The sequence below is a fragment of the Equus asinus genome, chromosome X, assembly GCF_041296235.1.
Source record: "Equus asinus isolate D_3611 breed Donkey chromosome X, EquAss-T2T_v2, whole genome shotgun sequence".
NCBI classification, from domain to species: Eukaryota; Metazoa; Chordata; class Mammalia; order Perissodactyla; family Equidae; genus Equus; species Equus asinus.
Window position 1 is genome coordinate 15725262 of NC_091820.1, and position 15561 is coordinate 15740822.

At 36.0% G+C, this 15561-nt stretch overlaps 1 protein-coding gene across 8 annotated transcripts in view; it reads right to left on the reverse strand.

Moving 5' to 3' along the window:
* RPS6KA3 (ribosomal protein S6 kinase A3) overlaps positions 1 to 15561 on the reverse strand; it is a 112296-nt gene that overhangs the window by 19233 nt on the left and 77502 nt on the right. For all 8 annotated transcript variants that reach the window (XM_044763095.2, XM_070502210.1, XM_044763091.2 and 5 more), the window contains 5 exons: positions 7022 to 7110; positions 6794 to 6858; positions 6614 to 6716; positions 4579 to 4703; positions 2292 to 2417 (listed from right to left, as the gene is read on the reverse strand). In XM_044763095.2, coding sequence (XP_044619030.1) covers positions 2292 to 2417; positions 4579 to 4703; positions 6614 to 6716; positions 6794 to 6858; positions 7022 to 7110 — 508 coding nt within the window. The remainder of the gene's footprint in view (positions 1 to 2291; positions 2418 to 4578; positions 4704 to 6613; positions 6717 to 6793; positions 6859 to 7021; positions 7111 to 15561) is intronic.

Here is a 15561-nt window from a genome sequence, read left to right on the forward strand (position 1 = left end):
AATTTTATTCAAGTACCTGGCCAGACTGTTTAATCAAAATTCAAAAGCCAGTCTTGATACAGACAGAAAGGTTGTAAAGTAAATTCTATGCCATGAGTCACATTCCACCAGGTCTCTCCAGTTTAAGTTTGTAGTAAGCTTAGGACTTACTAAAAACTCAAAAGCCTCAAGAAAAGGCACCAAGAACATAGTTAAGATATCTTTCTTCTATCCTTGAATATCTTAAACCTTTGGGAACTCAGTCAATTTCTAACCCCTATCAATACAGATAATTAAGAGCAAGATGTATGTATAATACCACCACTAGCATCTGCTTACTGAATTAACTTTAATAAAATGCTTTGATGGAATATCCCATTAGTTGTAAGCTACTTACAAAAAATTAATTAAGTTAAGTAGAACAAGCTTATTTTTGAAGCTAGGCAGAAAGCTAAGCAGAAAACCACACCTAGAATTTTACTTGGCTAGAATTAAGTTTAATTATTATAATAAAGCCCTTTAAAATACTAATGTAGCTTTCCAACCCTTTTATGACAGCTGCTTCTTAAAAATACTTCCTTAATGTTTTAATCTGTTAAAGTAATATTATCTTTTTAAAAAGACAAGTTTTGCTTTCAGTTCATGCAAAAGGTAGTCTGAAATGAATTTTGTGACCTTCATATTTTCAATTTTAAAACAGCTTAGTAATTAATGTATGCAATAAATACCCAAATGTTCCAGCAATCTAGGAAAGAGATGGCAGCTCTCAATATGAGCCAAATCTAATATCTGAAATGGATTTAGCTGTAAAACAGTTCTGTATTTGAAGAACAGGGAAGACAAACATATAGGTGGTTCACTGCAATGAACTGCAAATGATAGTGTGGAATTAAGCAAATGGATGATTAAGAGGAAAGGTATATGAAACAGACATGCTAATTCAAGGGAGATGATCTGGGGCTAGTCTTTTGAAAACAGAACACACTGGGAGGTGCTATTTTTGGCAACATTCTCTCTGATCTGCTAATATGAGCCCAACTTACACAGTATCCACACTTGTGCTTGTGGATCTTAGATCTGTGGTAATTGCAGTAGAATCAAGTTGTGCTGGGATTGGTTTTATGAAACTAATTTAAGTCGCAAGAATCCACAAATAGCTTGAAGAAATTCTCAAGATTTTGGTATAATGCTCCTGGTTTCTATAACTCAAAGGGGGCCTCAGGACATTTCTGCTTTTTTCTGATGTGTTTATGGAGGCAAGATACATCCTTAAATTGCCTAGCAAGTACATTATTCATCTTTTCTCCTTTCATGTAATCAATTTGAAAATGTCTATGTACTCAAGATTTCACGACGAGCAATGAGCACAAGAGCAAATTAAAATGTATTTCTATGGTTCATCCTTACATCTGACAGAAAGCCTTATGGACAGTGAAGACTTTTTAATGCAATTACATCCAAGTTTAGAATAGTAAAAATTTTTTTGTGTGTCTTCCCAGATATTTGCTATGCATATATAAAACATTCATTTTTATTTTTACACAGTGAAATCATACTAGATCTAGAAAGACAGATGGATGGAAGTAATAAGAATTAATGCCACTATCCCACTAACTAAACATGAACTACCCATACTTATAGACTAGTTCTAAGGTTCAAGGTAAGTTGAAAGCTTGAGACATTACTTGAAGTGCTTGCGATGGGAAAGCAGAGGCTACCATACCAAGAAGTGAAAACGCAGAGATTTGAATATAATATTTGTTCACTTATAACTAAAGGTTTGCAACTCAAACTTGATCATAGAGACATATGCCTTGGTTTTTGGCATAGAAAATTCTTATTTTCTTAGGACACCTGATGAAACTAAAAAAGCTAATGATAATAAATTTTATGACAGTGATTCTTATTCTTTCATAGGTTCACAGATCCTTTTAAATGTGAAGGACAGCATCAACATTTTTGCCAGAAAAATGTAAACATACAAAATTTGGCATACGATTTCAAGGAATTCCCGGACACCTTGACCATAAAATGAGAGACTCTGAGAGTAAAAGGGGTGTAACTAAAAATCAGGTCAGGTGTACACTGGTACTGTCCTAGCAAACCGGATGTATGCTACCTTACCTTTAGCTCACCCAGGAATCCATGGTTCCAGATGAAGATCCCTGAAGATCACTAGCCACATATTTAAATTTACCTTACCTTTTTATAACGAAAGGCACATTTACCAAAGAAGAGTGTAATTTTTAATTGCTACTGACATGCATGAATAAGAACTGTTAGAGTTGCATTTTAAATCTAAAAACATTTACCTTCACTGCAAACTCCATGTTTGTGGCTTTATGTATACATCTTTTGCAAACGGAGTAGGAGCCAACTCCAATATCTTCTTTTACTTCATATCCATCAGTAAACTGAATGCTGTTCCTGTGCAGCTGCTACAAACACAATTATAAATTGATGAAGAGTTCTGTAATGACTTTGGTACACTTCATAATAGGGAAATATGTTACTCAGTATGCACTATTGTTGTTAATTATAAACACACATGAATATCAGTAGAAATAAAAATGACTCTTTACAGCATTTATTCTTCTACAACTGCATATTTTAGAAGTGTCTACAATAAAATGTACAGCAAGAAATATGCCTTTAAAAAAAGCTTATGTTAAAAAGAAAAACTTGAGTATGTACAACAGAAAACACAGAGTTCCTTGATAAGCGGCTGACAGCCTTGCCTGGGATGGAGCCCCATTATACTCCCCAACTGGCTAAAGGTCTTCGAAATACCTTTGCAAATGGGGAGAAGTTTGAAACTTCTGATATAGAAGAAAAGATTTAGGAGGATTCAGAATCAGAACATCTGGATTCTTTTTTGTGTGTGAGGAAGATTGGCCTTGAGGTAACATCTGTTGCCAATCATCCTCTATTTTATGTGGGATGCTGCCACAGCGTGGCTTGATGAGTGGTGCTAGGTCTGCACCTGGGATTTGAACCTGTGAACTCCGGGCTGCCAAAGTGGAGTGCGCAAACCTAACTGCCACAACACCAGGCCAGTCCCTAGAACATCTGGATTCTTGTCTCAGATGCATCACTTGTAGGTCGGGTAACCTTGAACCTGTGTTTTCTCAGAGGATAATGGTGAGGATTAAATAAAACCACGTATTTGAAAGTGATACTTATTACTGTCATTTTGGACTATCAGTAGCCATGCCCTCCCTTCTCCACCCTCAAGTCACAGCTTCAATACAACTTCTAGAGAAGTTGCTAGAGAAGCCATTAATGGGTTATAACATGTGGTAAGATGATGAACAGCAAATTACTGGGGGAAGTTGTGCTACCCTTGGCTACACTAATAGGAGACCACCCCCCTCCATGCCTCTAAGCTTTGTATAGGTTAAAACTTGAATCCTGTAGCATATGTTTGTGATTTCTATGTTAGGTACAGAGATTATAACTTAAAAACTTGCCATACATCACATGCTTGTCATAGTAAAAGGGACAGACTATTTTAACATGAACTTTGTTTGAAAACCAGTGTTTAAATTGGTTTTCTAGAAAGTGGAAAGCAAGATGGCTAACTTGTGAAAAAACTTTAGAGCAAAAGCAACTTAATCATCAAGCAAATTCAAACACTAATTATACCCTGAAAACAATTCAACACTTCAGAAGATATATCTAGTTCCCTCTATGACTAGGAAGATAAATTAATCTTTCCATGATACTAGGATGGGAAGAAATAAATGTAATGGTTTGTACTAATTGTGTTCCTCTAATAACATTTAATTTACTAGTCCAATCTCCTGTTACAAACACACACACCTAGAAACCTGCTTCCATGGCTTTTACCTCCTTTTTCTCCAACTCTGATAAACAGATGGGTTAATGAGGCAGGGGGTACACTCAGGCAGTACCCACAACCATTTTTTCCTAACAACAAAGGGGGCTCCAAAAGAACAAGGACACAAAACCTGGAAAACTTAAGTTCATTTTTATTTCTTATATATTTCTATAGCAGAGGTTGGCAAACTATATGGCCCGTGGGCCAAATCTGATTCACCACCAGTTTTTTGTAAATAAAGTTTTATCAGCACACAGTCATGCTCATTCATTTATGTATTACTTATGGCTGCTTTTGTGCTGCCATGGCAGAGTTGAGTAACTGCAACAGACATCATATAGCCTACAAAGCCTCAATTATTTATTATCTGGTCCTTTATAGAAAAAGTCTGCTGACCCCTGTTCTAAGGCATCAGGGCACCAAGAGATCTCAGTTGATCATAGTTGACCTGACAGAGGCAGAGGATGAAAGAATCTAGGCCTAATAAACATTTTGAGGCACAGGAGCAGGGAGAGACAAGATGGTGACATTTATCTCAACTCTTAGAATTCCACTCTCAAGTCAGATAGGAATCCAGGATTCTGGTGTACACAACCTTCTCAAAGGCATATGAAGAAAATTTCTAAGAGTAATGTCAATGATATAAAATGTATTTTAAGTTGCTCACTTAAAGTCAGCAGATCAAATCTAATTTAATTATTCACACAATGAACTATATCTTAACAACATTTCAAATTTAAAATTAGACATTTACTCACCTGAACAATTGAATGCACACCAACCGTCTGCATAGCTTGGCTTTCATCATCTGAGGTAATAGCAACAAAACTAAACCCCCGAAAAAGCTGATGTGCATTAGCACTAGGTGGAATGCCAGGTGAATCTGAAAAGAATAATAAATTACTAAGAAGGTAATTACTTTGAAAGGTAATTAAGGGAAGAATTGTTGACAATATGACCTTTCCCACTTATTCTGGAATTCTACTCTTCAGGCACCCAGTGCTTCCAGGATAACTCAATGAGGCACTGTATCAGATCTGTCCTGATGGCTTATTGCCTCTAACATCCTAGTCCCTCAGAGCCCAGAAAAGAGCTAATTTACTGAAGGATATAATAAATCAATGAATTACTGAATTAATGCTATTCTAAACTAGCACTGTCCCATAGAATTTCCTTCAGTGATGGAAATTTTCTTTATCTGTGCTGTCCAATATGGGAGCCACCAGCCACATGCAGTTACTGAGCATTTTAAATGCGGTTAGTGTGACTGAGAAACAAAATTTTTAATTTTAATTAATTTAAATTTAAATAGCCACATGTGGCTACTGGCTACCATATTTGACAGTGCAACCCTAAATGATAACCTAACAATGCTATGGCTCCTGGTTAAGGGGAGATACAAGATTGAACTACAGATAATTTAGGAGGAAGGAATTTAGTCCAGTGGTCCCAATATATGTGAGAATCTGGAAACCTAAACTACATGTTAAAAATTATTATATTTATATACATATTTAAGGATCAAAAGTAACTTCTAGGACAATCATGGTATATAGTCCTTAAAATATATTTTATGACATGACATGTATTGTTATTCAAATTATTTAAGTGGGATCTATTGGCATTAAGAAAAATAGAAAAATATTTTTACAATATAGTTAATGTTCACTATAAAAACAAAAGTATAATAAATGTGTTACTCATAAACATAGACACACAATTAAGCATAGTAATATTTATAAGTATACTCTAAAGGCTAGGGGAAGCAAAAAACAAATAGGCAAATCTACTTAAACATCAACTCCAGATAAAGTTCTTTTTTAACATCAGCTTGATATTCTCAGCAATGCATAATGTTTAGTGAATTTTAAATCAATGTGACAATATTATACTGAAAACTTCTGCTAAGAGAACCTATCTGGGCAGAATGCAATGTAGAACTGCTCTATTCTGAGATTTTTCCCCTATCAGGACAAATTGTATTGAGAAAGGAAAGTAAAATATTACCACGTATCATCAATTCTATGCATGTCACTGTCCAGGTATTTGATAAAATTTTGTTCACGTATTGATCAAAATTTCTAAGATTGTCTTATAAAAATAATAAACACCCATCAATGCTTAATTTAGATTGCGAGGATTGTGAATAATGTACTCTATGGAAAATATATGCAAGTAGACGTTCTATTTATTTGCTTGTCAATGATAAACCTGGGGTCTGGTACACCTAAATGAGAGAGCATTAGAGTGCAAAACACATCATTATGTATATACATACACTAATTAATAAAATACAGGTTACCATTTCAAAGATTACTTCTCTGTAATCATCACTGTTTATGCAACTTTAGACTAAAGCATGATACAGAAAATGAATCATTTTGAAGTTATCACACCTCATATAAAGCTTAAGTTATGTTTGGGATTTGAACTTTACAAGTACTTCCAGAATACTACCTAATATTAGAGTTTTAAAGAGCACTATTTATACTGAAGAATATTTCATGTAAAAATAGTTACAGGTAAATAAATGCACAACCAAATAATTTTTCCATATAAACAGTATCCAAGTTTAAGGCACAGCATAATTTGCTAAAAGATTTTACAAGGATCTTAACTGCTATAAAATGCTGTAAAGGATCTACTAATTGTCTAGTTATTGTGGTAGGGATATGGTATGAAGGGGAGATATGAGGATAGAATAAAGAGTTATACTAGAAAAGATTTTCTGATTGAACAAGAGAAAAAATATGTATTATCTTATATATTCGGGTTTTCACGTTTTCTCCTTACCTTTGGGAGTTTTTGCAGTAAACTCAGGATCAAAATAGAATGTATCTTCAGGCCTGCCAGTTGCAGGTTTAAAAGGTGGATGAATTTCTCTTCTGTACAGTTTCTGGAGGAAAGAACAGAGACTTAGACATGCGTTAATTATAAAAAAATATTTCAGGCAAGTTTTCATTCTATACTTACATTCCAGTCAATTGTTGAGAAAAATGAATGTCTTTTAATTTCTTCAACTCCATCTGGTCCTGCGCCTATCAAAAATTAGCTAGTTTTGATTAAATGGTAATTTTATCTCAAGGAGATATATTATTTGTCTTCACTTTTAATATTTATCCTAATATTCTATAATCCGACAATAAAAATACCCACCTCCCCTCCTAAAAAGCAAAGATATAAATTAATTAAAAATTTTACCTAATCGGTTTGCAGGATTTCGTTTGAAAAGCATTCGTAAAAGACTCTGAGCTTCAGGACTCAAAAACTGCGGCATTCCAAGTTTGGCTCTAAATAATAAATCCACATAATAACATTTTATTTTTTGGAGGTATCTGTATTTTATTTTGAGATTTTTTTAAACTTTTTATTTTAGGATAATTGCGGATTCACACCCAGTTCTAAGAAATAATATGGAGAGATCCTGGTTACCCTTTACCCAGTTTTCCCCAGTGGTAACATCTTACAAAACTACAGTACACTATCACTACCAGGACAATGACACTGATACATTCACTGATCTCATTCAGATGTCTCCAGTTTTAACTGCACTTATTTGCATATCTGTGTGTGTTTAGTTCTATGCCATTTTATCACATATGTAAGTTCTATATTCACCACCCCAGTAAAGATACTGAACAGTTCACCACCAGCAGGATCCCTCATGTTTCCCTTTATAACCACACCCACTCCCCTCCCTCTCCAATTCTTAACCTCTGGCAACTATTAATCTATTCTCTATTTCTATAATTTTGTCATTTTAAGAATGTATGTAAATGGAATCATATAATATGTAACCTTTTTTCACTCAGCATAACTCCCTTGAGATTCATCCAAATTGTTGTGCGTATCAATAGTTCCCTTTTATTGCTAAGTAGTATTCCATTGCATGGATGTACCACAGTTTGTTTATCCATTTACCTGTAGAAGGACATCTGGACTGTGTCCAGTTTTGGGTTATTATGAATAAAACTGCTATGAACATTTGTGTATAGGTTTTTGTGTGAACACATAATAGAATCTTGGTCCATAATCTAATAAACTTTTTCACTTTTTCAGAATTTTTCAAAAAGCACTACTGTGAGAGTAAGATCACATGAATCTTAGTTCTGGCTTAGTTACTAAGAACTTTGTGACTCTAGGAAAGACAATCCCCTTGGGCCTGTGACCACTTCTTCATAAGCAAGGGGATTGGACATTAGATCAATGGCTCCCAAACTGTAGCCTTAGAATCCTTTTTCAAAAGGAACTTAAGTGGCCGGCCCGGTGCCGCAGCGGTTAAACGCATATGTTCTGCTTTGGTGGCCCAGGGTTCGCCAGTTCGGATCCCAGGTGCGGACATGGCACCGCTTGGCAAGCCATGCTGTGGTAGGCGTCCCACATATAAAGTAGAGGAAGATGGGCACAGACGTTAGCTCAGGGCCAGGCTTCCTCAGCAAAAAGAGGAGGATTGGCAGCAGTTAGCTCAGGGCTAATCTTCCTCAAAAACAAAAACAAAAACAAAAGGAACTTAAGAAATCCAACATTTAAAACTGCTAAAAGAACACATGCTTCATATGTCTATTTTTCCTCCTATTCCCCTTTATAGCCCTGCAGAGAAGAGGAGCTGGTAGGAAAGAGGTCTGTGGCACATCTAAGAGTCTGTGGCACACAGTCTGAAAAAGCACTAGCTTGGATGAGTTTGAAGGTCTGTTTTAGCTCTAATATATAATTTTATTCTTTTCCCCAACCTACAAATTAAGGAAACCAATGATCCTCTAAGTATGAAAATAATAACAGAGCTGGGGAAAACGGCTAGCAGAGAAATTTCTATTTCAGAAATAGATCCATTTATTATTCAGTGAGTTGTTATTGAGCTACTATGTGCTAGACACTGCTTGATGCTGAGGATACAGAGATAAAGATAGCCCCCATGCTAAGTGGGCAAGATAGATACAGACAACCTTAGTAGATTAAGAGACAAATTCAGAAGGACATGTGGGAACTGTAGGAGTTATCTAATTTAACATGTCCCCCTCATTGAAGACATAGAATAAAATACATTGCATATATAAAAGGCTGAGAAATCTAGAGTAAAGAAATCAGCATTTTTTTAAACATTTGTTTCCAGCACCTCTTTGTCAGAGAATACCTATTAACATCTTTTTTTGTGTGTGTGTGTGAGGAAGATTTGCCCTGAGTTAACAACTGTAGCAAATCTTCCTCTTTTTGCTTGAGGAAGAGTGGCCCTGAGCTAACGTCTGTGCCAATCCTCCTCTATTTTTCATGTGGGATGCCACCACAGCATGGCTTGATGAGCAGTGTGTCAGTCTGCACAGGGATCCAAACCCAGGAACCCCGGCTGCCGAACTGGAGCATGCAAACTTAACCACTACACACCATCAGGCCAGCCCCACCTATTGACATCTTGTAGAATTAGGGTTCTGTTGAACAAATCTGGGGAAATGGTGCCACATTAGGTAAAAAGGATATAGCAGAAGTCTTTAAACAGTGGACTAACACGATCAGATTTATTTTCAAGAAGGTAACTCTAAGAGTAGTATAGAATGCTGGAGAGTGGGAGGCAGTGGTAGGTAGTAGGCATTCCACTTAGGAGCCTGGCCCAATAGTGTGGGTAGGAGATCACCATGATCTGAGCAGTGCAATGCAGAGGAAAGGCTGGGACACACTTCTGAGAGTGAATTTGGTGAATACCTGCATATGCAAGAGAGAAGAAGAAATCAAGAATGACTTTCCAGGTTTCTGGCTTGGGAAATAGGGTGCATGGAAATGCTGCTAATCGGGAATACATGAAGAGGAAAAGAACCACAAACAGAGATAAATTCAGTTTAAAAATGTTAAGTCACATATGCTATAGTTTTGGGAGAGCCATGCAGGCAAGTAAATGAAAATACAGGTCTGGAGTCTGGTAAGTTAAGGTAAGAAAAGAGTGATTTGGGAATAATTAAAATGTTGAGAGTAATTATAGGAAAGACTGAGGTCAGCCAGGAAAGTGAGCGCAGAGCGGAAGAAAAGTATATCAGAGATGGAACCCTAGGGAACAATCATATTTAAAAGGTGGTCAGAAAAAGAACAATTTAGACATTAGAAATAATGAACGCAATTTGCTGAATCACACTGATTATTAAATCCCACAAATTCATTATAGTAAAAAAAAAAGTCAAAACATAAAAACCCAACTCATTGGACACCAACCCCACTGGAAGTAACTGACAATTGGAAATAATTAAGAAAAGAATTAGACGTTTACTCTACGTTTTTATTTGAGCCTTATTTCAAGGTAACTAAATAGCTCGAGTTGATGAGTGATAGTTCATTGTTTCAGAAAATACCAGCTAATAAATGAAGAAGGAATAATAGTAATAGAAAACCACCATTTTTGAATCCCTAATAAAATAATTGTTTCAAGTAATGATTATCAATAGATGAAACCATTAGATGAAAGCCTTACAGGGAACTTTTCAATGGAGGGATCAGCTGTAACCATGGGAACTCATCGCTTAAAGGGGGGCAACCAGGTGTTGTAAGCCTCTTGATGCCTGTTGTGATGCAATAGGGTACAAGAGCACAAGCCATGAAAATTTTGCTAAAAAAGTTTAACCAAAAATGGGATAAAGGAACAAGTTAAACAATATCACAAGGAGAATAAAAATATTTCCACATTCCTAGGAAAATACTAATTGTTACGTAACCATGGTAACAAGAGAGCCACCAGAACTGGTTTTTAAATCCATTCTGTTGGTTTTATATCCATTCAGCTGATCAAAGACAACTTGCCTAGGTGAACTAGGTGAACATAGTTTTTTTTTGGTTGCAAACCAACCAATCAGTAACTGCTCTTCATCTGTGAAAATTAGTCAAACAAGAATGGACTGACTCCAATAACCACACCTGAGTGCCAAGTGATCGACAACAGTCCCACCCAAGTAACCACACTCTTGCAGAGGATGTCAACCCACTTAAGGCCCTGAAAATCTGCCAATTCTTGAACTGCACCCTTCTCCAAAACTCTATATAAGAACAGTAGTCTATACGTCAGACTAAAGAGCTTCTGAAGGCAAAGGAAACCATGAACAAAATGAAAAGACAACTGACCAATTGGGAGAAAATATTTGCAAATCATATATCTGACAAGCGGTTAATTTACAAAATACATAAAGAACTCACATAACAACAAAAAACAAACAACCCAATCAAACAATGGGCAGAGGATATGAACAGATATTTTTCCAAAGACATACAGATGGTCAACAGGTACATGAAAAGATGTTCAACATCACTAATTATTAGGGAAATGCAAATCAAAACTACAATGAGGTATCACCTTACACCAGTCAGAATGGCTATCATTAACAAGACAAAAAGCAACAAATGTTGGAGAGGATGTGGAGAAAAGGAAACCCTCATACACTGCTGGTGGGAATGCAAACTGGTGCAGCCACTATGAAAAACAGTATGGAGATTTCTCAAAAAATTACCATAGGATCCAGCTATCCCACTACCGGGTATTTATCCAATGAACATGAAATCAACAATACACAGAGATTTATAGACCCCTATGTTCAATGCAGCATTATTCACAATAGCCCAGCTGTGGAAGCAACCCAAGTGCCCATCAATGGATGAATAAAGATGTGGTATATATATACAATATATACAACAAAACATATACTACTACTCAGCCATAAAAAAAGACAAAATTGTCCCATTTGCAACAACATGGATGGACCCTGAGGGTATTATGTTAAATGAAATAAGCCAGAGAAAGATAAGCACAGTATGATTTCACTCATATGCGGAAGATAAACAAACACATGGGCAAAGAGAACAGATTAGAAGTTACCAGAGGGGACGGAGGTGGGCAAAAGGGATAAAGGGGCACATATGTATGGTGATGGACAAAAACTAGACTATTGGTGGTGAGCACGATGCAGTCTACACAGAAACTGATCTATAATAATGTACACCGGAAATTACTCAATTTTCTAAAGCAATATGACCTCAATAAAAAAAAAAAAACCACCACCAGTAGTCTACTTTGCTTGGAGAGACTACTGATCCAGCATCGCTCTCCCTTACTGTAGGAAGCAACAGAATCAGCTTCAGACTTTTTGTTTCAGATATTCTTTTTTTTAAATATATATTTTATTTTTCCTTTTTCTCCCCAAAGCCCCCCGGTACATAGCTGTGTATTTTTTTTTTTCAGTTGTGGGTCCTTCCAGTTGTGGCATGTGGAATGCCGCCCCAGTGTGGCCTGACAAACGGTGCCATGTCCGCGCCCAGGATCCGAACCTGTGAAACTATGGGCCACAGAAGCAGAGCGCGGGAACTTAACCACTCGGCCACGGGGCCAGCCCCTTGTTTCAGATATTGAGAGGTGGTCTCATCTTTTGACAAGATAAATTCAGAAAGTGGAATTCTATAAAACTGACTTGGTTTCTACAAGTAAATGGCAGGGGAAAAATAGGAGTAGACTGTTCTAGACGAATAGAAGCTTAAAAAATACAACCAAACGAAATATGCAGACTTGATTTGGGACAGTCAAGACACAGTTTTGGAGAAAATCTGAAAAATCTGGTTAAGGATTGGTATTAGATGATATCTAAGCATTACTAGTTTTGTTAGATGTGGTTATGTAAGAAAACATCCATACTTTTTAGCAATGCAAACTGAAGAAGGTGAGAAATGACACGTTTGGAATGCTTCCAGTACTTCAGTAAAGAAGAAAAAAAGAAAAAAGGAATAGATGAAGCAAATGTGGCAAAATCTTGATGACTGTTTAATCTGGGTGATTGCTATATGTGTGTTCACTGTATTATTCTATTTTTTGTGAATTTATGTTTGAAAAATTTCATAATTAAAAAGAGAAAAGCAGGCAGAAAAGGAATGGTCAAGTAAAAAGAGACCAAAAGAGGAATGGTTAGAGAGGCAGAAGGAGATGAGAGTAGGAAAAACTAAGCGGGGAGGGAGTAGCCAACGATGTCAAACACTCTTCAGAGAGACCTTCATTAACTGTCCCATCTAAAATGGCTCCTGCTCTGGCCTCTTCCCTCATACTTCAAGAGTACCCTGGTTTATTACCCCTATTGCTCCTATTACTATCTGAAATTATTATATTTTTGTTTAAATATTAATTACTTGCCTCCCCCACTAAAATGCAAGGTCTGTGAGACCAGAGAAGATCCTGCTGGTCTTGTTCACATTGCATCCTAAGTACATGTGGCAAGACCTCAATCATCTGTTGAATGAACTGTGTGAACAAATGGACAGAGGCACCCTTCCAACAGTGGTGTAAGCAACCAGGAGATCACCGATGACCATAGTGAGAGAAGTTTCAATAGAGTGGTGGGAATGAACAACAAACAAGCTGTGGAATAAAAGTAGCCAAAAAATGGTAATAGAAAACGGAGACTACTCTTTAAAGAGGGTTTGTGCCGAAAGGATTCAGGAAGATGGTGCAAAAACTTCAAAGGAAGGCCAGGTCAAAGAAAGGGTTTGTTTTTTCCAACACTAGAGTGTGTTTGTTAGCTGAAATGAAGGGGCCAGAGTAGATGGAGTGATGAAAGTTCAGTGAATATTCATTTACACAGCACATATTTTTAAACCATTTTTATTGTGAAGAATAACATGAAGTGTAAAAAAACAAAAAAGCACCCCAAAACAAAAGTACACAGCTCAATGATTTACCACAAAGTGAACAGTCATCGGGCCGAGAAATATAACATTCCCAGAACCCCTCATCCAATGTAGCCACTTTCCTTATTTTGCCTCAGGCTTTTGCCATCTAAATATGGACGCTAAAACCCATGCTTTAGTTTTGTCTAGTTTTAAAATTTTATAAATAGAATCATATAGTATTCATTCTTTTGTGTCTGAACTGCTTTTGCTCAACATTCTTGTGAGATTTACCCAAGCTGTTGCATATCACTGTGGTTTGTTCATCTTCTTTGCTGTACGGCACACTACACCGATGGGCCAAAGGCCTCAGCCTGTTTTTGTATGGCTTTCAAGCTAAGGATGGTTTTTACATTTTTTTAAGTGTTGGAAATGAACAATATACAATAAGAATATGTGACAGAGACTTGTGTGGCCTGCAAAGCCTAAAATATTTACAGATAGTTTGTCAACTCCTGGGTATTCATTCATTGTATAAATATACCATAATTTACTAATCCATTCTAATATTAATGATACCGTTTCCACTTTTTGGCTATTAGAAATAATGCTGCTATGAACATCTTTGTACTTGTTTCTTGATGTACAACTACCTTGATGCATATAAACTTGGTGCGTGCCTAGGAGTGGCATTAATGGATGAGGGTATACATATATTTGACTTTAGAAGATAAAGCCAAAAACTGCTTTCTAAAGTGGTTATATGAATAATTATATTCCTTCCAGCTATGTATGAAAGTTGCCACTACTCCACATCCTGTCAAGCACTTCATATTGTCAGTCTTTTTACTCTTAGCCATTCTGGTGGGTATGCAGTTGTAGCTTATTGTGGTTTTAATTTGCATTTTCTGATTAATGAGGGTGAGCATCTTTTTATAAGTTTATTGGCCATTGAATATCCTCTTTTGTGAAGTCCCTACATCTCCTACTCATGTTTCTATCACACTTTTTTCTTATTGACTGGAGTTCTTGATATATTCTGGATAAAAGCCCTTTGTTGGTTATGTGTCACAGATTTCTTCTACTCTCTCTTAATGGCATCTTTTGAAGAGCCTAAGTTATTCATTTTAATGCAGTAATAATTTATCAATCTTTTCCTTATGGCTAGTGCTTTTTGTGTCCGAAGACTACTTTTCCTACCCCAAGGTCATGAAGACATTCTCCTATATTCTCTTCCAGAATCTTTTTTTGCCTTTTTACATATATATGTAAAAAGATATATATATATATTTATTTGTAATATACTTGGAAATGATTTTTGTGTACGGTGTGAGGTCGAGATTGTTTTATCTTTTTCTACGTGAATACCAACTTTTCCAGCAGGATTTTTTTAAAAAAGGCTGTTTTTTCCCTACTGCTTTGCAATATCCAACGGCTGTAAATCAAGTGTCCATAGATGTATAGGTCTGTTGCTGGGCTTGCTATTCTATTGCACAAGTCTACTTTCTATACTTGTTTCAATGCCATATTGTCCTAATTACAGTTATAGTAAGACTTGATACGTGGTAAAGCAAGTCTTCCTATCCTGATCTTCTTCAGGAGTGTTTCAGCTATTCTTGGTCCTTTATATTATCATACTGGAATAAGTTTATCAAGCTCCACAGAAAAAACTTGTTAGGATTTAAATTTGATTTGCACTGAAACTATAGTTATGCTGTCCAATATGGCAGGCACTAGCCACATACAGGCACTGAGCACTTGAAATGTGGCTAGCCCAAATTCTAAGTGTAAAATGCACAGTGACTTTCAAATAAGCATGAAAAAAATAATGTATATCTCATTAATCACTTTTTATTTTTGAATACATGTTGAAATGATAACATCTTGGATATATTTGGTTAAATAAAATATATTACAATTAATTTTGTGGGTGTTTTTTAAACTTTTTTAATGTTGCTACTAAAAAGTTTAAAATTACATATGTGGCTCACACTATATTTTATTCAATAACGTTGATCTAGAGAACCCACATCTTTACAAAACTGGGTCTGTCATAATGTGAATACAATACAACCTTCCAGGTTATTATGATCTTTTTAAATTTCTTTAAATAAAATTTTCTAGTT